Source organism: Dendropsophus ebraccatus, chromosome 2 (assembly GCF_027789765.1).
Source record: "Dendropsophus ebraccatus isolate aDenEbr1 chromosome 2, aDenEbr1.pat, whole genome shotgun sequence".
Taxonomy (NCBI): Eukaryota; Metazoa; Chordata; class Amphibia; order Anura; family Hylidae; genus Dendropsophus; species Dendropsophus ebraccatus.
The window spans coordinates 151,723,708-151,749,903 of record NC_091455.1 but is presented as its reverse complement, the minus strand read 5'-3'; the positions used below and the strand labels follow the sequence as shown (position 1 = coordinate 151,749,903).

Below are 26,196 nucleotides of genomic sequence, written 5' to 3'. Positions count from 1 at the left end.
TAAATGCCAGTCAGGGCAACCTCAGCATCTACAGGGGATAGAGGGCTCCCTCTATAGCCCATTGGTTATGCCATTATGCAGTCGTAGGCTCCCCATGGTTGCGATGGCAGCCACATGTCAAATTACAGCCTCTAGTCTGCCAGCTATAGAAGCTTTTGAGGCTCTGTTGCTCTGTTATTTTAATAACAGAAAAAACAACAACTCATATATAATAGTATCACAATCATTGTGACGACCTATAATATAAAAACCTGATGAGGGTCTGATTGTGACCCTGAGTGATCATGGAATTGGATTAGTACTCTAGAATTTGATTTCTAGAAATCCTCAGTTACAGCACCACCATATACTGACCGCATATCCTATGGGGACAAGAGGTTAAAAGCTCCTCCCCAGAGGGTGTATAATAACAAGGCATTAACAAACATAGTAACCAAGAGAAATAATATAAAGGGGCTGTCATGGAAAACTGTTAAAAAGTAAATTACCAGTAAGACCTTTATTTCCTTTTCCCCCATTCATTTGCCATGACAGCACCACCAAAGAATACCTAATAACAATGGCGAGACCACACCTTGCACAATCTTCCTACCAAAGGACAGATCTTCCACTGACAGCCTGTCAAGGCGATAGAGCTTGGTAAGGGCTCTATTACACAGCGCGATCACCTGCAAATCTGTGTGATGCAGACGTTAGCCCTTCCAGCAACGGAGATGGAGACTGCTCACATGGACTGTGTCTTTAGGTCCTAAGGATGAAGTATTCTTAGAAATCTCCCTTCTTGTATTTTTCTCCTGAAACTAGACCATGACATTTTGGTCTATATGCCACTATTCTGAAACATTTAGGTGCTTACATTCCTTCTAAACTGAGGAATTCTTATTCTCTATAATTGGGAGGGTTTTAAACAAGTATAATCCTAGAATCCTAGAATATATGGATTTCTGACACTACTTTCAGTAAAAAAGATGGATCAAGACACAAAATGTAGTGCTGTCTCACCTCTGCTGCTGACTGGCTGATTGGGCCTGCCACAGCTCGCTTCGGAACCCCAGAAGCAGACGGACACCAGAGACTGGAGCAGCTCATCTAATTGTTTTCACCCTTCCCGGGCAGTGCCAGGAAGGGCATTCTGGACAGACAACCCCTCTAAGATCCCAGATGTGAAAATTATGCTTGTTCTTTGGATAAAGTCTATATCTGCATCATTACAAAATCGCTTATTATTGACAGGCTAAGTCTTGGTCAATATAAGAGGGAAAAGAAGACACTTGGACCTTCAGAATACTTGGCTTAAAACCTTTTCTAAAGCGTGACTGAAGAAAGCCACACCAACATAAAGAGAGTCAGGAGAAAGAGGGCTGTACCAGGAATAAAATGTTCTCCAAATTTTGCTGTAAATGGTATTAGTTACCATTTTCTTTCTATGCTGAATAGACTTGAATACACTGGACGACAGATCTCTGGCTTTTAAGATTGACTCAGAAGCCAAGCCGCCAGTTTCACGTTTACTGGATCTAGGTGTACAACAGGACCATGGTGTAGAAGGTTTGTCTTTACAGGGAAGCAATAAAGGCCCTATTACACTGAACAATGATTGGCTTTATTTGGCCGATTATTGACCATTCAGGCCGATAATCATTCAGTATAATGACACAAGTTGAAAGGCAACGATCAGCCGGCATGCATATTGAAAGATAGGCGACCGCCACTGACTTCAATGGGCCACACTAATGATCCTTAGGCCTCCAGCTGCTTCCAGCTTGCTGTCGGTGTGTGAAATAGCACAATGCAGCGAGCAGGTAAAGCCAAAGCCGGGAATGCATTTGAAAAGAGGAGAAATCTTAGTCTTTCCTTTATGTTCCTCTGTTTATAGTCCATTCCTGGCTTTGGCTCAAAAAAAGCTGTCAGATAATCCGTTGGTGTAATAGGGCCCTTCAGTTTATCAATCCAAACAGCTCCTTTTGGAGCAGAATGGAGCCACCAGGATCAGGAGGAAAGCTTCCCTCTGGGACTTCCTCAATACCAGCAGGAGAATAGGAACAGTAAAATTCTAACACAGAGCAAAGGCATCCTCTAGACTAGAGAGGGTTCACTTTTATTTAGGTAAAAGAAAGATGGAACTCTCCAATTCTTTAGGGTAGTAAAGAAGTTTAATGTCTGAAATTCCCCACTTTTCTGTTATCAGCTACAATGCTTGATCACTCAAGGATCACTCTCCCCTGGGGAGACTACTTGTCTCCAGTTCAGGTGTGGTTTGCAATTAAGCTCCATTCACTTCAATGGAACTGAGCAGCAAAACCCCGCCCAAGCTGGAGACAAGAGTGGGGCTGTCTCTGGAAGAAAGTGGGCATGTTTTTGTAGCGCTGGATAACCCCTTTAAGATTCAATGAGCTTTTTAGATTAACTGCGATCACATACATTTCTGCTCAGAAAAATATTTTGATGATTAAAATTTTCCATGATTTAAATGGAGCTCTGATGACATAATAATGCCTCTGCAGTCACACTGTCCAAAAAGACCAACACACTGGAACCTTGAATTAAAGGGGTGGTCCGGGCAGCAGAAGGCGGCTGACGCCTTCTGCTCCCCTGCCCTCCCTTCTGTGGGTTCCACTTCTCAGAGGTAAGCCTTCTGAGATGTGGTTGGGGCCAGGGGAACACTCCGATCATTGCGTTTGTTGGTGCAACCATGCCCACATGTGATGTCTAATAGCTGCACAATGTGGTGTCACACGTTTAGATACATGACAGCAGCTTCAAACAGGAACACTCAGTTCCCACAGTAATACCCCTATAATCACATGACTTATCCTGTGGCTTTTTTAGCACCAGCGTTGCTCAAGACTACACCCCTAAGAACTGCATTTCCATACACCTTCATGTTTCTAGTGGAAAAGAAAAAGTAATTTTAATGGGGTACTCCAGTGGATATAAAATATTTCCAAATCAGCTGTTGTGAGAAATTATTGTAAATTACTCCTGATTAGAAATCTCAAGTCTCCCAGTACTTATCAGCTGCTGTATATCCTACAGGAAGTGGTGTATTCTTTCCAGTCTGACACTGTGCTCTCTGCTGCCACTTCTGTCTATGTCAGGAACTGTCCAGACCAGAAGCAAGTACCCATTAAAAACCACTACTGCTCTGGAAGTTCCTGTTCCATGAACAGAGGTGGCAGCAGAGAGCACTGTGTCAGACTAAAAAGAATACACCACTTCCTGCAGGACATACAGCAGCTGATAAGTATTCAATTAGATTTTTAAACAGAAAGTTATAGTGATTTGTAAAGATCTCTGACACCAGTTAATTTAAAACATGTTTTTCCACCGGAGTACCCCTTTAAGATAATGTTTATAATCCTAATACTACAAGAAAAAAAATTCTAATGCTAAAAACTTTCCTTAAACACTTGTGGGCTCTAAATGCTCACTATAGCTCTGTACCTCAATGGGGTGTAGATAAAAGAATGAAGTAACTTTGTGGGGGTTCCACTGTAATAAAACTACAGTATAAGGGCACCATAAATGCACATTTTTACCATTCATTTAAGAAACAAAGAATATTCCTGCATATCTGGACCTTTTTGATCATTTATGGGCAGTGCTGACATATAGGATTTATTGTCACTGGTGCAGCCCTTTGTCCATCTGGGATATCCTCTTGCTATATAGATGACCTGTATCCCTTCCTTTGGGGTGAAATGCATAAAGGTGAGTATTCTATTTGTTCAGCTTATGCTGACATCTTTTATAGTGGTATCACATGAGGTGCTGCCTCTTGCCTGTTTTCTCTCTCCACACTAAAAATGCACATGACATTCCAAAAACCATTTCAGCAAATCTTTGTTCCTTCCTATCTGAGCCCTGCTGCGTGCCGAATTTAGGATCACTTGGGCATATAGTAATGGTACCACGGGGGACATAGCAAATGAGCATGAGCAAAACATTTATCTATGCTAAATATGCAAAGTGGGACTTTTTTTTTATTCTGAACCCTATTGTATGGCCAAAGAGCAGTTTATGACCCCCATGTGGGGTTTCGCCACAATTGGGAGAAATTAAGTAACAAATTTTCTAAGAAACGTCTATGGGGGTAAAAAGCTCACTACCATCTATATAAACTCCTTGTTGGTGTAGTTACAAAAATGGGGTCTTTTGGAGGTGTTTCTTATGTTTTGGCATCTGAAATCCTTTACAAATGCAATAGGTGCCAAAAAACACCCTAATAACAAAGGAGGATCCAAAATCCACAGGGTGATCCTTTAGTTCTGAAACTTGAGTCAGTCAGCACCCAATGGCCACACATGGGATATTTCTAAAAACTGCAGATTCGGAGGAATAAATATTGAATTACATTTGTCTATGAATATCTGCTACAGAAACAAATGGATTACATTTGCAAGAGACATTTTTTCTGTGAATTAATTGGTTAATCAAGTTCCTAAATCCTGTAATCCTAAAGGCATGTTTACAAAATAACGCAATTGTAATACAGACATATTATAAAAATAAATTAGATTACACAAAAAAAACTAAACAAAAAACAACAAATACCCCTTTAGGATGGGTTCACACATAACAGAATTGCAGCGGATTTTAAACTGCAAATTCGCAGCGAAATCCGCGGCAATTCCCACTACTATCAGTTTGAATAGGTTTTCATACTCGCAGCAGAATTTTCATCCTGCTGCAAGTATGTAAACACTGTCTCCCTTAACCTGCCTCCCTGGTGAATACTTTACCTGTCTCTGGCCTGCTTTTGTGGCTCTGGGCTCCCTGATGTCCCTCTCAGCCAATCAGTGCCTACGGCAGGACAATGCACTGATTGGCTGAGTGGGACGCCAGGATGCCAGTAAGCAGGCCAGAGCGCGGACCGGTAAAGTATGATGTTGTTTACATACTCACAGCAGGATGAAATTTTGCCTCAAACTTGCAGAGTTCCGCTACAATTCTGTTACGTGTGAACCCACCCTTAGGGTGGATACACATACTCCATTTAGAGCAGATTTCTTGTAATGAAATGCACTGCAACACTCCATTCCCAGAGCAGATTTAATTTAAATAGTAGAAATTTTACAACTTAGCTTAGCCGACACCATGCTTACCTATTCGTGTTCCACAGGCGCGCTGCCACAAGCTTCTTGGTTCCCTGCATACTTACAGCCCATTCAGCCAATCACTGCACTGCCAGTGATTAGCTGAGCGAGTTGTCACTGAGCAGGGAACCAAGAACCATGCAGAAGTGCGCCAATGGAACGCAGACAGGTAAGTTTGGTGTCGGGAGCCAAGTAGTAAATTTCTACAAGTCTATGTCACAATACATTCTTGCAGTGGAGAATGGAGTGACATAGACCTTAATAGATAGCAGTATGGCAGCCGATTTTACCGCAAAACTCGCAACGTGAAATTCTCTGCGATACCAGTATGTGTGAATCCACCCTTAAACTTCTCTATATTTTAGTTTGCAAGCAGTGGATATAAAATATTGCACTTTTATCTAAAGATGTTAAGCATTATATGTGTTACTTAAACACTAGACTCCACCAAGTAACTAATCGAAACAATTAAAAGAAAAGCCAGTTGACTTTAGCAGGGCCTACTCCTTTCTGGAATGCTGTCAGCTGTTGGGGCATCTCCTACAGTCGCCTGGGTGATAGAATGACTTGACTTATGGCCCTCCCCATGACAAATAAAGCCTCTTTGTAACAGCTGTTCAGGACAGTGCCCTTCAGCTCTCTAGCTATTTGTTACAATACATTATTGCACATTGCAATGGTTCGACTAGAAAATATTTGAGTATTCTTCAAATAAAAAAACACTGTTGAAAAGTTAACAGCTATATGCCACATTATAACATGATGTAAAAGATACAATGTTTACCATATAACGCCAAACTAGACTATCACTAGCAGCCATGGAATTTAGCCGCACAGTCTACATCCAACAATAAAGACACTCGTATGCATATAAGAGCTTCAACAAACAAATTAAATGCTCTAAAAGAACTGTGTAAATGTCATACAGCAGAAGTACAGATAATATTTCATAATCGACAGACATTTCAATCCATCATAACAAGGCAAAGAAACAACGCCAAACGCACAGACTTACACATCCATCACCCATTCTGCAGGAATGTCATCAATCCAAGAGACAGCTTGAAGGAAGTGCAAGGACACAAACCTACCAAATGAAGCAGACATTCCATATGCAGCTCAGCAAATGAGGGGAAAGCAGCAAATTCGTTACTTTGCCTTAACAATAAAAGTCACAGGACTATACAGTATAGATCAATAAGCGGCTGTTAGGGCAGAGGCAGCTCCTGCTGATAATCTCTTCCACTTCACAATGAAGTTTCTTGCACCTCCTCCCACTGACCGTCTGGGAACAAACATTCTAGCAAAGGATATTCATCTAATCAGCTATTAGAAGGGTAAGGGCAGCACCAGCCTCTCTCTAATAAAGTCACTGCTAAACCCAGCAGAGGAGTTTACGCCAGGCGGCCGGAAAAGAATCCAGCAATTGTCTAGAGCTGCTGTGTGCTGACACTGCCAGCCAGAGATTTCCCCTACATTCAGTCTAGCAGAACTCCGCCTTTGAGCTTTTTTTTTCTCATCTCAGAGTCCTGCTCCCTAACCAGCTCAGATACACACAGCACGTTGTTTCTCATGCTCCCATTCCACATCTACCAATGGGCTGACTGTGCTGCAGGGCAAAGGCCACATCCTTCATCTAAATTCATAAAATTATAGCAATGCAACCCAAAAGAATGTCTAGGCATGGCTTGTGTTCTGCTAAGCACAGAGGGAACATTATTGTGGATGGACAGAAAATATAGCATTATTTCTTGAGTGTGGTTTTCCAATGTCTGTAATTTCACAATGCCTATTGTATATAGCTGCATTTAGGTTTGTAGTACATAGTAAACAGTGTATCATACACAATTATTAATATACACTATATGCATTAAAGTGTGCATGTTGTACACACCCTGAGAAGATAACCTTCACATCTAATCTATTACCACTATGCCCTACTGTTGGATCACCATGCAGTTTGTCCATAGCATATTAAAGCCTACAGCTAATCAATGTGGCTACCTACCGTCACTTCCATTACATATAAGGGGGTTTCTTACCAGGCTAATACCTGAAGCATTGTAAAATATAGCTGCAGATGCTTTAGCTAGAATATAACCAGGAACCTGAGCTGAATCCGTACGACTCAGGGTGCCATTATTATTTAAGTAGTTCACGTCCAGGAAAACACTTGGTGGTGCCTGACAATACATTTCCTCTACAGATTGTTCTTTTGTCAACTACAGGGAAGCAAAGCAACAAAAAGGATGTGTGGGGGAAATGGAGCGACTTTAGTTTGTAAGACACTAATATATTTATAAGGTCTGTTAGCTATATAGTGCATAGGAAAAGCAATACAGCATTTCTGCGAGTACAAAGCAACCACATTCATATTCCAACAAGTGGAAGAGTGTTTTGTATAGAGACCAGATCAGAATAACAAAGAAATATGAATAAAGATTTCCTACATTTACCTTTCCAGAGCAGAAATGGCATTAAAGGGGTACTCCGGCGAAAATTTCTTTCTTTCAAATCAACTGGTTTCAGAAAGTTACATAAATTTGTAAGTCTTCCCATAATTATCAGCTGCTGTATGTCCTGCGGGAAGTCGTGTATTCTTTTCAGTCTGATACAGTGCTCTCTGCTGCAGCCCCTGTCTGAGACAGGAACTGTTCAGAGCAGTAGCAAATCCCAATAAAAAAAACCTCTTCTACTCTGAAAAGAGCACTGTGTGAGACTGAAAATAAAAGACCACTTCCTGCAAGAAATATAGCAGATGAGAAGTACTTGAAGACTCAATATTTTTAAATAGAAGTAAAATTGCAAATCTATATGACTTTAGGAAACAAGTTGATTGAAACAAAAAGATTTTTGCTGGAGTACCGGAAAGCACTGCTGTAACAGGGAAAACCATCAGATAATGAAGCTGTGTAGTAACCAGTGAGTGCACTGGCATACTACTGGTTAAAAAATGCATTACCACTGAAAGCAGAAAATGAACAGGAGGTAACACCATCACATTTATTTATTGCTGGATCAGAGGGGTTATCCAGGATTTAAAAAAAAGGCACAGCTACTTTCTTGCAAAAACAGTGCCACCCTTATCCCTCAGGTTGTCTGTGGTATTAGAAATCAGCTCCATTCCCTTTAATGGAACCCCACTGCAGAACCACATCAAAAAAGAGAACATGAGTGGTGCTGTTTCTGCAAGAAAGCAGCCATGTTTTTCTAAGCCTGGATAACCCCTTGAATGATGCACACACCACATGTCCCGTACACATTGGTTTTAATTAAAAGTTGAATTTTTCACATATAATAAGAACAATGTGGATCAGGAACCTGGCGCAGCTCACTACATATTGCTAGATAAGAAGCTGTTAAATATATAGGTGTGAACTAGGAGGCTTTAAATAATAAAACTCAGGATATTAAAGTCTTTAATCTACAATGTACTTTCACCCATGGTATGTATTTGTTGCCACCCAGGAGCTTCAATGGATAGCTGCATTACACTAGTTTGCACTGCATTATACTCTTTTTGTACACACTAGTCCAGATTTACCATTGCTTGCTGGGTGTCCGACATGCAGACCACATTATGGTTCTTGATAAATCATTGTACATTTACAAAAGGCTTTCCCTGTTTATTCTTGTATTGTTGGCACCAAAAAAGACACCAAGTAAATTATTTGGGCTGATGCATAAATATCAAGCCACAGCCCCTTTCCATAAAATACAAAAAAAAAAAAAAAACCTTTGAACATGAAGTGGTCAAAAAAGTGCCACCCAAACAATCTACAGAAACCGTAAATGCTGTGTACCAGCCACCAGCTGGATATGGATATGATTGCCTTACATAAGCACGAAGTTTAAAGGGGTAGTGCGGCGGTAAAGAATTATTCACAGAATAACACACATTACAAAGTTATACAACTTTGTAATGTATGTTATGTCTGTGAATGGCCACCTTCCCCGTGTCCCACCACCCCCACCCGTGTACCCGGAAGTGTGGTGCGCTATACATACCTGTCACGTGCCGACTCGTCTCCGGTCTTCAGTCAGCGATGTAGTCTTCGGACGGCCGGGCCGAATCCCTCCGAGCGTCCTGAGTGCAGGCCGTCCTCTTCAGCGTCATCAGATGCTCAGCCGCGATTGGGTGAGCACAGTTTGGCTCAGCCAATCGCGGCTGAGCAGCCGATGACGCGGCAGAGGGCGCCGGCACTCAGGACGGACAGAGGGATTCGGCTGAAGACGACATCGCTGACTGAAGATCGGAGACGAGTCAGCACGTGACAGGTATGTATAGCGCACCACACTTCCGGGTACACGGGTGGGGGTGGTGGGACACGGGGAAGGGGGCCATTCACATACATAACATACATTACAAAGTTGTATAACTTTGTAATGTGTGTTATTCTGTGAATAATTGTTTACCGCCGCACTACCCCTTTAACCCCTTAGCGACCCATGACATATCTGATACGTCATGGTGCCGCAGGGGGTGTTCAGAGCGGGGTCCCGCCGGGACCCCGATCTGAACGGCACCGATCCCGGCTGCAATCTGCAGCTGGGCAGTGCCTCTATTAGCCGGCGCGGGTCCCGTTGCCGCGCCGGCTAATTAAGCCCTTCAATGCAGCTGTCAAACCTGACAGCTGCATTGAAGTGCTTTATGCACACTATCCCTGGTGTCTAGTGGCACGGATCTCCCCCCCGCGATCGTTCTTCTGCCCGTGCCGGGCCTCAGCCTCGGAATGACGCTGATCCCGGCTCGGCAATAGATTGCTATGGCCTGCAGCAGGCCATAGCAATCTATGACCGATCTAATGGATCTTTGCTGTGTATATACACAGCATTGATCTCTATGAGAGATCAGTGCTATGTATATACAAGCCCCCCAGGGGGGCTGCTAGTGTATGTAAAAAAAAAAAGTAAAAAAGTGTTTTTATTAATAAAAAATCCCCTCCCCTAATAAAAGTCCAAATCACCCCCCTTTTCCCATTTTATAAATATAAATTAATAAATAAATAAATTAATAAACATATTTAGTATCACCGCACACGTAATCGCCCGAACTATTAATCACATTCCTGATCTCGCACGGTAAACGGCGTAAGCATCAAATCCAGAAAAAATGTAATAAAAAGCGATCAAAAAGTCGTATATGCGCAATCAAGGTACCGGTAGAAAGAACGCATCATGGCGCAAAAACTGACACCTCACACAGCCCCATAGACCAAAGGATAAAAGCGCTATAAGCCTGGGAATGGAGCGATTTTAAGTGACATATATTTGTTAACAATGGTTTGAATTTTTTACAGGCCATCCGATACAATATAAGTTATACATGTTATATATCATAGTAATCGTAACGACTTGAGGAGCATGCATAACAAGTCAGTTTTACCATAGGGCGAACGGCGTAAATGCAAAACTCCCCAAAATCAAAACAAATTCATTTTTTTTTCAATTTGACAGCGCAATTGATTTTTTTTCCGGTTTCACAACATATTTTATGGAAAAATTATGCCTGTAATTGCAAAGTACAATTGGTTTCGCAAAAAGAAAGCACTCATATAAGTCTCTAGGTGAAAAAATGCAAGCGCTATGGACTTTTAAACATAAAATGGAAAAAGCAAAAGCGCAAAAACGAAAATTGGCTTTGACCTTAAGGGGTTAAATAGACTGTGTCAGGAATTGTAGTTCAAAGATCCCAGTGACAGTCAGACCCCATTATCTTCGTAGAATAAATGGTAACTGACATATGTACATCTTTAGCATTATACTCAGTCTCACGCATGTGTCTTACCTTGTCCTGCTGTATACATCTCTGAAGGGCTGTAGAACTGCCCGGCTTCAATCATTTGAGTAAAGTTTGGAGGTGTGCGCACTGAAAAACATGTACAAGTTTATATATGTACAAGATAATGGAACTAGGTTCAGGACACAGACACTCATGAAACTATTTGCTCACCATAAGGGGTTTCAGGTGAAATAGGGAAAGCGGGTGTAGGTGGAACAATTTCACTATCATTTTTTGAACAACCGAAAATGCCATCTACTTCATCAACATCCCCCTGGTAGCTGGAAAATGATTCCTTTAATGAAAAAAAGTGGGACAATATTATTAAAAACAAAATAACAAACAAAATTTTGTTAGTTGTTTGAGCGTTCCCTGCATACACATGGAAAGATTACTGCTTAAATTCGAATAATATAACAATTTTGTGCATGATAATATTTCTATGTAATAGGGCATGGGAGAGGACGGGCTGAGCAGGACAGGAGGAGGCTGGCTGGGTGAGCTAGACTAGAGGGGAAGGGGCGGTACAGATGAGGCGGACTGGGCGGGATGGAGTGGTGCTCCCGGACCCAGGCGACGCCCCAAATGCTCTTAATCCCCACATTTGCATAGGGGCAAGAACCTACTCTTAATCCCCACATTTGCATAGCGGCAGAACCTGCTGATAGTGCCGCTTTAACTTCATTAAAGAGGTACCCTGGCCTTAAAATTTTCTTTATTTATTTCTGCCTTTTACGTCTCAGGATCCTTCTCAGATGTCTTCAGGTCAACTTGTGCAGCCAATCACTGGGTGCGGGGCTGTCCACTCTCAGTTAAAGACTGGCTGAGGGGGCTGTCACTGCAGAGACAAGTCCATCTCAATGACAGCATCGTTCAGCGGGGGACCTAAAGACAGCACAGTAAGACTCCAAGGGAGCACCGCTTGAAGTCTTTACTGATATGTTTTATGCTTAAAGGTGTAGTACAACTAAGAAAACTAGGTCTAAACTGATGCTTTTTACAAGATAGAGACTTACTAATCTACTTTCTTTTAATAGTCTGTTGCCATTGTTTACGACCCATTTTTGGGCATTGACTATGTTGGAACTCTTCTGGTCTATCCCATTAGGTTTTAATTTCACTTGCAAGCAAAGGGGATTATTGGAAAGTATCTGCACTGTTGCATGGCAACATCGGGGTCACAGTGTGGTGCTTAACTTTTATGTGCATTGTTTCCTGAGATGTCCATTACGTGACCAAACACCAAAACCACGAAGAGAAAACCTTTCCAGTGAGGACGGAATTAAGCTTGTAGTATAATCTCGATAAGATATCCACAATACCTCTTTGGACTGTGAGTGTCCCATGGCAGCAAATGACCTGGGTGTAGAATCTTGCTCTGGAGACCTCTTCCATTCATATCTGGCACACTGCGGATCTGAGGCATCATTGTCATACTGACCAAAACTAAGCTTTCTGGCTCTGGTTAGTGAACTGCTGTTGTGTGATCCTGTGAGAACAAATATTATAATAACTTGCCATGTATATAATTTCCAAACAAATGTGCAATTCCTGGCCCAATGCCTCTAAAGAAAAAAACTAAGCATCCATTTTCCTGTACATCCTGACCGCAGAATGTTATTGACTGTATACTGTGCATTGCCATCCCTCGGAGGCTGTGCCCAACCTTTGGAATCACCCATGTTTGTAAATGCAATTATGGCTTTCACATAGATTGTTTTTACTACTGCTTATTCAGGTTGTGGCAGACTCTGCTGTACGGTCTTTCCATTCCTTTGATTTAATGTAGACCAGCATTTGTTTTGCTAACCATGTACATCATCTCCATCAAATCATTTTGTGCATTGAACCTTTCTGGTATCAGAAGATGTAAAGATGAACTTCTACACCAAACTATTCCTAGGCAGTGTTCCCTGCCCCCACTCATTTTGAAACCTGGGCAACAGATCTATAAGGATACTCTTGAGACAACAAAAATGTTCCATTAAGGCGAATGAACAGTGTTTTTCATTTAGAAAGTCAATGCTTTTAACAGACAAGAAAAGGGGTTCTCAAGAACATTCCTTCAAGCTCACTAAGTGAATTGATCTTGAAAATACATCTATATAATGAAAATCAATAGAACAATAAATCTTACAACAAGTAATTCTTCATCTGTCTGTGGAGATCAGTACAAACAAAATTAATAAATTCTTACTCATCTATAGACAAGTGCAATAGAGAAAAGTAAAAACATATGGGTAGGAACACTAAGAGCATGCACAGTCTGGCTGTATTCACATGTACTGGTTCTGCCATAATTTTTACAAGTTTATTTTCTTTAGTCCATCAAAAGGAAGATGGCCCATTGAAATTTAAACTGCAGAACGAAAATGTATGAGAGTTGTCCTTAGTGGACAAACAGATGCAAGCTTTCATAATTCCAGAGGGCAGTATTTTTCTTATTCTTAGGGGCTTATTTTATGCAACGTATTTGGTGGATAGGGCTTGTCAGAGCAAAACCTAAATTTGTTTTATGGCTGGGGATTGTATAACATTAATAAACATGCTATACTTACCTCTGAAGGTTCCCCACAGCTGCCATGCTGAAGATCCAAACCCTCTTCTAGTCTTTTCTAACCTAGTTCAGGGTGTGTGTATTTCCACAACCAAAGAACCTGCCTGCTCTACCAATCAGTGACTGGGACAGGATAAGACCAATCAATCAGAGGACAGAAAGATATGCAACCCCAGAGAAGCGGAAGCCAGATAACGATTTTAATAGCAAAAGTTTTGATGAGTCTACAGCAAAGACAGGGACTGTAAATTGTCATAAAACTTAAGAATGTAAAGTGGGGATTATATACAAATACTATAAGGGCCCTATTACACCAACAGATTATCTGACAGATTTTTGTAAGCCAAAACCAGGAATGGATTTGAAAAGAGGGGAAATCTCAGTATTTCCTTTATTACCTGTTCTCTGTCTATATTCTGTTCCTGGCTTTGGCTCAAAAAAATCTGTCAGATAATCTGTTGGTGTAATAGGAAGCTTAAGCTACAGCACAGTGCCGCAGCAACGCCACAACGAGTGGAGTGCTTACATTGGTCACTCTACTAGTTGATTTAGCTGAATCATCCAATCGCTGCCCACTGTGGAGGGGCTGCTACACTGTGCTATAGCAACAGGTAGCCTACCCACCCTAACACCCATTCCCCCCCCCCCCAAAAAAAAATAAATAAATAAATAAAATAAAATAAATAAAAATAAAATAAAAAGCTAATTATTTGGGGCTTATAAACATTTCAAAGCACTTGAAAATTACAAGCATATCTAGAACTAAGCTGTGACTTTCTGTTCTATCTACGGTGATAACAGGAGGCAGCTGTTAAATGTACAGCATTATAGTTGTTTCCATTTTCTGATTGCATTTTGTTTTTAAAGGCGATATCTACAGAGCAGGAAAAGTACTGCCTTTTCTGCTCTCCAGCACTCCACTTCCCTCTCCGCCCATCTGTGCAAGTAACTTCCAGGGACAAGGGGCATGGGAGCATGTTGCAGGCAGTGATGAATAGCTGCCTGATGTTACCAATGTCACAGCGACATTGGGAAGCAATTGAACGTTGTGTGCGGATGTGATTTCAGTCACACACAAGGCTCACAAAGCCCCTGCAACATGCTTCTGCCCACTCTCCTCTGCGGAAGTTACTTGCATAGATTGATGAATGGAGGAAAGAACGAATGGAAAGCAGAAAAGGTAGGAGCTTTCCTGCTCTCCGGATATCCCTTTTAATACATTATTATAAGCCTGAGATGTTCTTTTTTTTAAAAAAAAAATTAAAAATAAAATTTAGTGATATCCTTTACAGCAAGTCCCATGGATATGGACATAATGAACACCTTCAGCCCCTATTCCTTATATTGGACAGATTTACAAGCATGCTATGTAAATTCTGAGCTGCTGCCCAGACGTCATTCTACAGAGGAGGGGAGGCTAAGCATTTTTTTGTCTTTTTTATCCACTGGTGTCACCTTTCGCTGTAATTCTGTACAGTTCACTTTACAGCAGCTCTCTTCTTGTCATCACAGGCAGAACAGGAAGTCTCAGCACAAAGGAAAACTCTGGGTAGCCTTTTAAAAAAATAATAAATTCTTAAAAGTTGAAGGTTCTCACCTATGTTGCCCCTGACACTCCTAAAGGGGTAGTCCAGTTTTACAAAATTATATACCTTACACTGCCTAACCAAAAGTTATATAAGGTTGTAATATACATCGTTTACATATTTGCATTGCCTGGCCCCGTTTTTGTATGATTGACTCACCGCCGGAAGTTAGTTCTTTTTATAGTTCTCCTATAACTGTCGACCACCGCTACGTCACTATTCCGTCATTTCGAGACAACGCGTTATCTCTGTAGTCCAATCCATGTGTAATCACGGCGACATCCTCATCACCGCCTCCTTCTTGCTTCAGCACCTCCCCCCCTGCAGTGATTGGCTGAAGTCAGCCACAGAAGTTCAGCCAATCACATAGTACGCTCTGGGCATGCGTACTTCCTTCTGTGCGTCCCATGCGCACTTGAATATCCCTCCGCCCATCAATTCCTCTTTCTCTTTGGGCTCCAGGAGGATATGTGGCAGGCTGTTTGAAGTGAGAGGAAATGCTGTGCAGGCTGCTGTCCTGCAGGCGGCTGCCGGACCTCAGTTGCGAGGGGGTAGTGACTACCCCGACTGCAGCTCCTGTCGTGGATTGTGCTGCTGCCGCCGGTTCCCCCCCAGTCAAACAGTGGATTGTGGACCGGGAGATGGGCATGACACTAGCATGACACGCCTCCATTCTAGCTGCGGGTGCGTGTACAAGTGACAGGCAGTAATGTGGGCGGAATAATTAGCATGAGGGGCCGTCGATGTGGGCAAAGAATTCCAGCACTTGGGCGTGACTAACAAGTGCAGAGGATGATGGGTGATGACATGGCCAGACAGGAAGAAGCAAGATTTACAGCCTGGAGGAAAGGGGGGACTGTATGGACAAAACAGTGGTATATATGGCGATGAATCAGTCTGATACAATGGTATGTTAAGTTCATAGCAAGCTAAGAATGAATAGTTTTTTTTTAGCAAACGCTGGATAACCCCTTTAATGCTGTTTTACAGTAGTCCCAATCCGCTGATGCAATTTTCTACCAACTGTGTATAGCTTGCTGCTCCTCCTCCCATGCATTGCTCCCAGTAGTCTTTGCCGGGCACGCTTAGAAGGTCCTGTTTCTCCCACTCTCATAACCTTGCCCGTCCGTGCTCCGGCCTGGTCCGTTGCTCCCTGACGTTTTGCTCAGCCAATCAGTGCACTGTCCTGATGCAGCCACTAATAAGCTGAGCGGGACGTCTAGGAGCCAGGAGCCAGGAGCCAAAGAAGAAGGCCAAAGCGCGGATGGGTAAAGTATTCACCGAGCAGCGGTGGGTTAAGGGGATGAAAAATCCGCTGCAAGTATGTAGACCCATACAAAATGACAGGACACAGGATCGCAGTGTGAAATCTGCTGCAATACTGTACATTTGAAGCTACCCTAAAAGTAAACTGTTCTATGCAGCTGTCATTCACCTAACTACTTTAATTTTATATAATAGAATAATTTTTAAAGGGGAACCATCCGCAGGTTAGATGAATCTAACCGCTGATTTCATCTCCGGCGCAATAGGGAGCTGAGGATGAAGGAATGCCTCTTACCGTCATCCTCGGCGTTGTTCCAGTGCAGTTACTCCACGGTTCAGTAAGATCTTTAGGAGCATTGGGGCACAGTTAGGAGCACTACCTTGTCCCTATAGCGCACCGATAGATGCACCTCCGGCCGGTCCTGTCCCTTTCTGATAATTAATGTGGTGGGCCGGTTATTTAACATGGGTGTGGGGCTGTGCTCCTAATGGTGCTCCAGTGCTCCTGACGGTCTTTCCGAACCATGGCGCTAAGGACTAACTGCATTGGAACGGGGCCGAGGATGAGGCTTACCTTCATCCTCTGAGTCTCCTGCACAATACATGTATATATGTATAACCCAGTGAAAATAAATGTAATTTAATTACTAACTAATAATTAAGATTCTAGCAGTTAGCTAAAGTATTCCAGGTTCAGCTTGTTCATTGTGTCCCTAAAAGTTTAGTTCTTTAAAGTGTAGCTGTTGTTTCAAAATTTAAATCAACAGTAGATGTAAAATAAAGCAAGTTTCCAATATACATCATGTTATCATGCTGTGAAACAAAGCTATACTTACTTGTATCCAGGTCTTTCAGAGCTCCTGAAGGCAGCTTTTTTAGTCTTATGCTCGTTCAAAAAAAAAAGAGACTAAACACATGAAGTCTGACCCGTACAGAGTGTTACGGCTTAATGTGTCAGTCAGTCACAGTCACATGACTGTCTTCTCTGTGAGAGCAGATGACTTGGAAAACACGGGACTTCCTGTCGGGTCTAAACACAGGAAGTCCTGTGTTTTCCACGATATCTAAAAAATAAATAAATAAAATAATGAATGTAAATTGCAAACCTGCTTTATATCACATCTACTGTTTATTTAGATTTTAGAAGTGTTTAATTTCTCTACTTGTTGTCACTAAATGGGGAACCTTTGCTGTTCCCTCCAGGTTAGGAAAATCTCTCCTCATACAAAATGAAAGTCCTGCATTTTAAAAACCATCACATGGCCAAGACAGACTTCAGTCTCTGGAACAAAGAAGCTTACAATTCAATGACTGCAGGCTGGGAACTTTAAAATGCAAAAGAACTGATGCAAAAGTAAATTGAAAAATTGCAAGTTGTTTTATTATATGATTATACCTTACCCATCTTAACACCATTTCTTACCTTCTTGAAATAGCTTTCGCCTTCTTTCTGCATCTAAAGGAGTATGGAGACCACTGCTGTTCACATCAGCAGCCAGTATGCTAGCATTTCCGGTACTGGAGTTCATCCGAGTTGGAATTGGCTCAAAAGTTGGATCCAACTCCAATATTAATTTATTAAGCTGCTCAATTGACTGGTCAATATCGAGAGTTGGGGAAGATGGTGTATCTTCACTGTTTAGTTTAACTCCATTTGGTGTTGGTTGTGATGACACTGACTGCTTGTTAACTTCAGGAGCTATGTCCTGCACAGCGCTTGACATACTTCTTTGCACTGTATCTCTGTGATTATACACTCTGCTTGATACCGGCGAGACCTTCGCTAATTCAGGTGTATTCGATGTGGAGGAAGAGTCCAGTGAAGTAGGCATGCCAAAACGATTTTCATTATCAGCACTATAGCTGTATTGCTGTGAACTGACCATTTGCTGTTGGCGTACCCAGGTTTGAGTAGAGTAATTGCTCTGCACATAGGGAGGAGGTTGTGCTGTTGGTTGTTGAACTTGCTTTGGTTCATGGATGGTGTACGATCTTTCATACATATGGTCAATGCTGATACCCAAGTCAGGCACTAAATTATGGCTTTGTTCATCTCCAGTGTTACTGCAAAATCCATCAGAGAGCAAGGAATTCTGACTGCTCTTATGGCAGCTAAAGTTGCCAAGGTTGTTTGAATGTTGGCCTTCTGATGATGATAAAGTACCTATGCTGTCCACACTGTGTAAATCATGGTTTGGCATTTCGTCATCTAATATGTCGGTTTCCCTTTCTTTGATTCTTGTGTTTCCATTTACATGAATTTGAGCTGGTACTATATGGCGTGTCCCACTATACTTGTTTTGAGCATCGGTCATATCCTTCAGTGAGCTTGTTGGGTTGTTCACCCCAAACCCACTTAGAAGTTGATCCAGCTCTGCCTTTTCTTTTGGACTCAAACTTCGCTTGCTTTTTGATCCAAGCTTCTCTTCTGTTCTTTCAGTTCTAACTGAAGCAGTAGAGTGACCGGAATCACTACTAACAGATAACGTATGATCACTATGATCAGGACTGCTTGTCATGGGAACTTCAGGCTCAATAACTGTAACCGATCCATCTGTAAGACTTTTCTTTCTAACTTTGGCATATAAACTTCCATCAAGAGGTCCCTGGGTGTGGGGTACTGTAAAAAGTAGAAAACAATTTTAAACATTGCTAAGGATTTGTATTTTGTATTTTTTTTTTATTAATTTCCTTTGGTTTTATCAACATCCCTTTTTCTTAATATGAAGGAATCATCATTGTTTACTTCCATGGTGCAAAATATCTGTTCTGGTCATGTGATGCTCATAAAAAAGCTCTGAGAACTGTATCGTAGCACGATGTGTACCTGAGTGTCCTCCACATGACCATAAAAGATTCTTATTCCCCGGAGGTAAACAATTAGGTAAACTATTCAACTGCAAGAAGATCCTGGAAGCCATGGAAAATTGATACAGATTATATACGGATAATAAAGAGCTTATGCTTACCTGTCTACACTCCCTCAATGTCCTCCTGTGGTGTCGCTGGTGTCCTCTGCTGACTGCTGAGCCTCCACTTCCAAGACAGATTGGCTGAGCAGGCTGTCACTACCGAGACACATTCGACTCGGAAGTGGAGGCGCTGCAGAAAGCAGGGGACACCAGAGGAGGACACTGAGGGAGTGTGGACAGGTAAGTATAAGCTCTTTATTGTTTTCGACATAACAGTAGCAAGAAATTAAAAAATGCCTAATGCTGGACAAATATATTTATGAATAAAGTTGTAGAGAGATTGCACAGTAAAGTGCCATTGGCAGATGCTATTAAGCTGTGTAAAGTGTTTACTACAATAGATGACAGTGCACTGTTACACATTGATCTGGATAGGTTGGAGGGTTGAACTGAGATGTGGGAAATAAGGTTCAACAATGATAAATGTAAAGGCCCTATACATGGAACGATTATCGTCCGTATTGGGCTGATATTGGCCGATAATCGTCCTGTGTAATAGAAAGGGGTCATTTGTCTTTTAACATGTCGAAAGACAAAGACTGTGAAAGCAGCGATCTGTTGCTGTCACTCCGTGGAATAGGAGCAACAGCAGCAGACCGCCGCTATCGTCTGTAGGTTGTCCGGACAATCTAGCGATCACACGGGCAGCCTCCCCTCGCCCCCCCCCCCCTGCACTCACCCGCTCGCTGCCGCCGCATGTAATTACGGCGGCAGCGAGTGGAGAACGAGAAGCAAACGAGCACTTACTTGTTTGCTCCTCCAGTCGCCCCGTGTGATAGGGGCTTAAGGCTATGCATATGAGGACAAAAAAAATGGGCTGGGATTACATACTATATGGGAAAAGACTATGTAACATTGACATGGAAAAGGACCATTGTCAGGCAGCTACTGCCAATGTAGGTATGATCATGAGGTGTATCAAAAGGGCCATAGGTGTGCATGACAACGAAATAATTCTACCATTGTACAAATCACTCGTCAGACTGCACATAGAATATAGTGTAGAGTTTTGGTCAACAGTGTATAAGAAAGACAGAGGAGCTAAAGAAGGTTTAAAGTCATAATAAATGGAAAAGGAGGGATAGAAAATAGAAAAAAACATCTGAGGGGTGATCTAATAACTGTGCATAAAGATATCAGGAGGCAGTACAAAGATCTCGCCCATTATCTATTTATACCCAGGACTGTATATGTAGCAAGGTGACATTCTCTATGTCTAGAGAGAGAAAAAAATCTACCCCAGCACAGAAAAGATTTTTTATTTTACTGTAAGCACAGCCATGGTGAACTGTATAAAAAAAATAATTCAAAAGGAGCCTGAATGCATTTCAGTAGTGTAATAATATTACTATAATACTACTAAATTCTAAATTAGGGAGAATGATTGTTAATCCAGGGATTTATCCTGATTGCCCGTAGTCGGGAAGGAATTTTTCTCCCTTAAATGAGGCAAATCTTGGAGTTTATTTGCCTTTCTCTGGACCAGTAGTATAAGGTAACAGGCTGCACTTGATGACATATGTCTTTTTTCAGCCTTACAAACTGTAACTATGTGGGTCAAAGGGGTAGTGACTCTCCTTAAGGCCCTATTCCACCAACAGATCTGACAACAGATTATCTGCCAAAGATTTTAAGCCAAACCCAGGAACAGACTATAATCAGAGAACAGGTCACAAAGGAAAGAATGTATTTCTCCTCTTTTCAAATCCTCTCCTGGGTTTGGCTTCAAATCTTTGGCAGATAATGTTGGTGGAATAGGGCCTTTAAAGGGAACCTGTCACCCCCCGTGCCGGGGTGACAGGCTCCCGACCCCCCGTTAAGAGACCCCTATACTTACCTCATCCCGCCGGGTCCCGCTTCTGGATTCGGTCGGGTCCCGGAGATCTCAGCCGCTGCAGCCCGGCGCGCGCGCTGACAGATGAGTCCAACGCTCATAGAGAATGACGGAGCGCTGGACTCTCCTGTCATTCTCTATGGGTGTTGGACTCATCTCTCAGCGCGCGCGCCGGGCTGCAGCGGCTGAGATCTCCGGGACCCGACCGAATCCAGAAGCGGGACCCGGCGGGATGAGGTAAGTATAGGGGTCTCTAACGGGGGGTCGGGAGCCTGTCACCCCGGGACGGGGGGTGACAGGTTCCCTTTAAGGAGAGCCCGTCATAAAGACGTGTGGAGACTTACAGACCATTGCTGCTCCACTGAGAATTCTGGGAAGAAAGGATTGCAAAATAGCTCTCACACCTCTTGAGCAAAGAGATGTGAGAGCTATTTTGCATCTTTTCTTCCCAAACTGTAACTATCTAACACAAAAACTTGAAGTAAGCAATAGGTTATTTTCTGACAACAAAATCCTTTTAAGATTTTTTTAATCTGTTCCTTGAAAGAGAATTTACTAAGGGGACAATTACACAAAGCGAGTGTCATCGTACTTGGCCGACTACCGACTGTTCCAGCCGATAATCACTTCGTGTACTATCTCCTATAGGATCCCTGGACGATCTAAAAATGGTCCAGTCAGTCCCTCCCGCAGCTCCTCATGGCCCCCTACTCTGACCCGCTCACTGTTGACAGATTGGCGCTCGTTTGCTCCTTCAGATTGAGCCGTGTAATATTCCCCTAACGCTGCAACTGGCCAATTTGTAAATATAGTTTGGGACACTCCAGACTATGCAACCGAATAAACTCAATTCTCATTTTCTTGGCCCATATCTTATCCTAGTCTCATCTCTGCTGATAGTTCACCTGTCACAAAGAAATGCAAACAACTTCACTTGTACTCCACAACATGAGAAAACAATTACCCGCATTCTGTTTACAAGCAAGACATAGGGCCCTATTCCACCGAACGATTATCGTTTGTATAATCGTTAACGATTAACGATCTCAAACGACAACTATTGCGAAAGACCTGAAAACGTTCACTCATTTCCATGGAACGATAATCGTTACTTATGATCGTAATTGCGATCGTTTCTTCTTCGCTATTTATTCGCTATTGCGTTCGTATCTATTGCGAACGACCGAACAATGTCTTATTCAATGCGAACGATTTGCGAACGAGCAACGATAAAAATAGGTCCAGGTCTTATAAAGCGATCAACGATTTCTCGTTCGGTCGTTAATCGTTAACTGCATTTCAACCGAACGATTATCGTTTAGATTCGAACGATTTAACGATAATCTGAACGATAATCGTCCGGTGGAATAGGGCCCATACTGAGGCTTCCCTACGAACCTTTGTAGACAGGAGTTAACTACTAAAGATGGCCAGGCTTTCAGACAGCTGTTCTCTGAACAACTTGTTGTCTGTGAAGGTTGTTCTCTTGGATGACAATGACATAAGACATAAAATGACGATTCAAACAAAAGAATGGATCTATGTCTGCTGTGATCTGTGACCTAGTCTGGGCTTTTATAATTCACATTCAAAAATTAACCCATGGTGTTTTGATTTTTTTTTTATTTTCTTTGACAAATTGTTAATAGATGTGTTGCAATTTTCCCCACTGATTTCAATGGGGGAGTAAAAATTGCAGAGAAACCTACACCAGACAGTGCTAACTTCTGTGGATTTCACTGAGGATTGTCTGCAGATGTGCTGTGGAAATCTTCAGTCAATCAAATCTGACCCATGTAAATTTAGGGTGAGGCCATGTTCACGCACTGTATTTTTTCATAAAACAATGGCCAATGTTGAAGGTTGCAACAACTGCCATTGTTTACTAACCGTGCTTAATAGAATGGCAGTGAATGAGACAACAGCCGTAGTGTATACAGTGTTCAATGTGGCTGCAGAAAATAATCAACATGTGTATTTTCTACAGCCGCAGTTCGATGAACACTGGCTATAGAAAATAGTCTGTGCTCACAGTGTAAAGTATGGCCCCTGTATAGACTTTACACTGTGGTCAATGGTCAATTGGATTGCGGGCACACCCAAATGTGCACGCATTCAAATTAAAATAAAATGATGTTCATCCGGCCAATATAAGACAGTGGATGTTGTTTAAAACCGCCATGTCAAACAATGGCCTTTGTTCTCACATAGTGTGAACAGAGATTTTAAAGGGTACCTATCAGTCTGCTTGAGTGGCAGAATATCTTCTCAAAACACAGTTAGGTACGCAGTATGGAACTGCTGGAAGCGCCATAGACTGCATTGTACTTAGCAAGAGCTGAGACAACCATGTGATGGCCAGCAGGTTCTGTAAAATGGGTCAATATTGCAGTCAACATAGCACCAAATGCCTCTACATGAGTGTTTATCAATTTCAATCCCCCAACCAGAGAAAGCTTTGAGGATTTCCTTAGTGTTTTACATGTGATATACTTAGCGCATCAGGTGCCACAGGTGTTTTTTAAATGTAAGATCCTCAAATCAAGACCTGTTAGTACCTGAGGACTGGAGTTGGGGAACACTCTGCTACATAACTTGTATGGGAGCATGCATAAGACAGATGCCCATTAACATAGGCCAGAATGATCCAACAGACATTAAAACAAGTTGTTCAACTACACTTTAACAGGTTTGTCCACACAATCCTCTGCCCCCGCACCTGTTTACTAGGCATGAGGGCGGAGATGCAGCAGCATGGAGACACACTGCCTCTGCCCTTTTCCTAGCCAATCACGCTTGGTTGGCAGCCTGAGAGCTTGGAACTTAATGCAAAGCCCAGGGGCTGGGAAGAGGTCGGAGGCGGTTTTCCGACGCTGTGCTGTCCAGTGCTGTGGCCGTAAGCTCTAAGGTACTGGGGCCAGCCCACGCTCCCTTTTAAGCATGCTTAATCAGATTTTTTTGTACGACATTACTATTGATCTTCTAAAATGTACAGTGCATTTGGTTTTCAACAAATGCCTTCTAAATACAATAAAATGTGAAAAAATGACAGTAGTAGGTCTTCTGCTGATTTTAGGATGCTAACCTGGTTAAATTGTTAACTTAATGTTAGTGAATCATTATCAAGGAATTGTAATTTAATTTCAATTTGAGATAACTTATGCATAAAATGTGGTCAGGCTGGGCTAAAAAAAAGAAAAAAAAAAAATACCAAAATGAACCTTTACCACAGAAAAACAGCTCTATAATATAAAACTATGGATCTTGTTTCCTTGAAAACTGCTGTTCACAATGTTTTCTTTTAAAACAGCTAGACCAGGACAGAATACAGGAAGTGAGGGTAGGGGCTTAGCATGTCCTGTGTGCAGGGGAGCCAGGGGGCTGGGTGGCATGGGAGGGGGGGGGGGGGGGCTGGGCTGGCAATGCCTCAAATACTCCTAAACCCCAAATTAGCATAGGGGCAAATGTCCAAAATACGGAGGAGAACAGGAGAATTATTAACAGCCCTGCAGTTATAAAGGTAAAGAGCTTCCTTGGGCAGAATCTGCTGATAGGGCCGCTTGAAACTCGGCAGGCATGCACATATCCACGGCAACCCAATCTTTTGGAGATAATTGCATTTGCACACTGGTCCTGATAGGTCAGCTGCATGACAGGTATTCATACAACATACAATATAATGGTAAACTCAATTTTCTCGAAAGTAGTTACAATATTACCCCTTTTTTAGTTCTAAAACTGTGAAATTAGATTGGAGATAGTTTTCTCTCTACCATAATGTACTATAATTTTAACGGCCACAACTGTATGTCTAATACATTCCTGCAATCATTACGTGACATATATTGTAGATAGAAGTAATTACAGTTTTATATTTAGAAAAACTAATAATCCACGGATTTAATCTAGCTGGCGACTTTAATGTACATATGCCCATTACAGCGCCCTTCTAGAAACTGTCCCAACTGTGATGCAGGACAATACTTAAACTTTGAAATAGTTGTCCCAAAATTGGCATTATGTATAATCTAGCAATTAATTATTATACATTACATGAAGATGTCATGGCATGACTGGTACATGGGGGGAAGAGGACTCTATAAAATCTATTAAAAAAAAAATCTATCTATCTTTATTTATGTGTACATATTCCTTTTTACTGTAATAGTCATCTTTTCTATTCTTTTTCTCTTCAAGAATTTAAATGTGGGCTCCCTCTGTCTGTGGGGGATTTGTATAGTACTTGAGTATAGCTGGTTATTAGTGGTTTCCATTTCCGTAGTAAACAATGTTACAGAGTTCCAGAATGACCAGTAGTATGACTTTGTATAAAAACAAAAAGGCAATAAAATCTAATAATACAATGCTGATTGCATAGACTTTATTTCAAACGACAAATATGTTACAAGTGTAAATAGCTGTTCTTTAGTTGAAAACTCTTAAGCAGTGCAACCTATTTTAAAGCACACCACACAGAGACAGTGGCCATGTTCCCATCTGTATTTAAATTCCAATGGCAACATGTAAGCAGGAAGGGAGTTATGACCTCCAGGAATGTTGTAAGTCATTAAAACATCAAACTTAAAACTCTGTCAATGATTTACCATGGGACTCTTGTCCAGCAGAAAGCAACAAGACTTTTAGTAACTTAAATTCTTAGTAGAAATCTATCAACACATCCAAAATAACATACTAGTAAGATTTCCAGCAGTGTTAGTGTTCTGTAAGGGGCATCCCCTGTGAAACACTGGGTGATACATATTTCTTGCTCTACTGTTTTAGTCTTTAAATGTTGTATTCAAGGAATGAATAAATCAATCTGATGCGGGTCAGTTCTTCTACCTAAGTTAAAGCTACAATGACTGATTGATAGATATGCAAAACAGGACTTAATCACACAATTTATATACGTGCATACTCTACATGTATAACATGAACACCATTCTAAACATTTACTGATGTACAGTATAAAAATGCAGGTATCTTTTATCATCAGACTCTATGACTGTTATGATACCTGTTGTATGCAAATGCAGACCTGCCAGGATCAAACAACAAAGCTGTAATAAAGTTCTATTGTCATTACAACATGCAACATACAAA

The 26,196-nt window shown here is 41.8% G+C and overlaps 1 protein-coding gene across 3 annotated transcripts in view; it reads right to left on the bottom strand.

Annotated features, from left to right (window-relative positions):
- TNS3 (tensin 3) overlaps positions 1-26,196 on the bottom strand; it is a 190,756-nt gene that overhangs the window by 26,810 nt on the left and 137,750 nt on the right. For all 3 annotated transcript variants that reach the window (XM_069958542.1, XM_069958543.1, XM_069958545.1), the window contains exons 18-21: positions 17,711-18,907; positions 12,201-12,367; positions 11,050-11,173; positions 10,885-10,965 (exon numbers count right to left, since the gene is read on the bottom strand). In XM_069958542.1, coding sequence (XP_069814643.1) covers positions 10,885-10,965; positions 11,050-11,173; positions 12,201-12,367; positions 17,711-18,907 — 1,569 coding nt within the window. The remainder of the gene's footprint in view (positions 1-10,884; positions 10,966-11,049; positions 11,174-12,200; positions 12,368-17,710; positions 18,908-26,196) is intronic.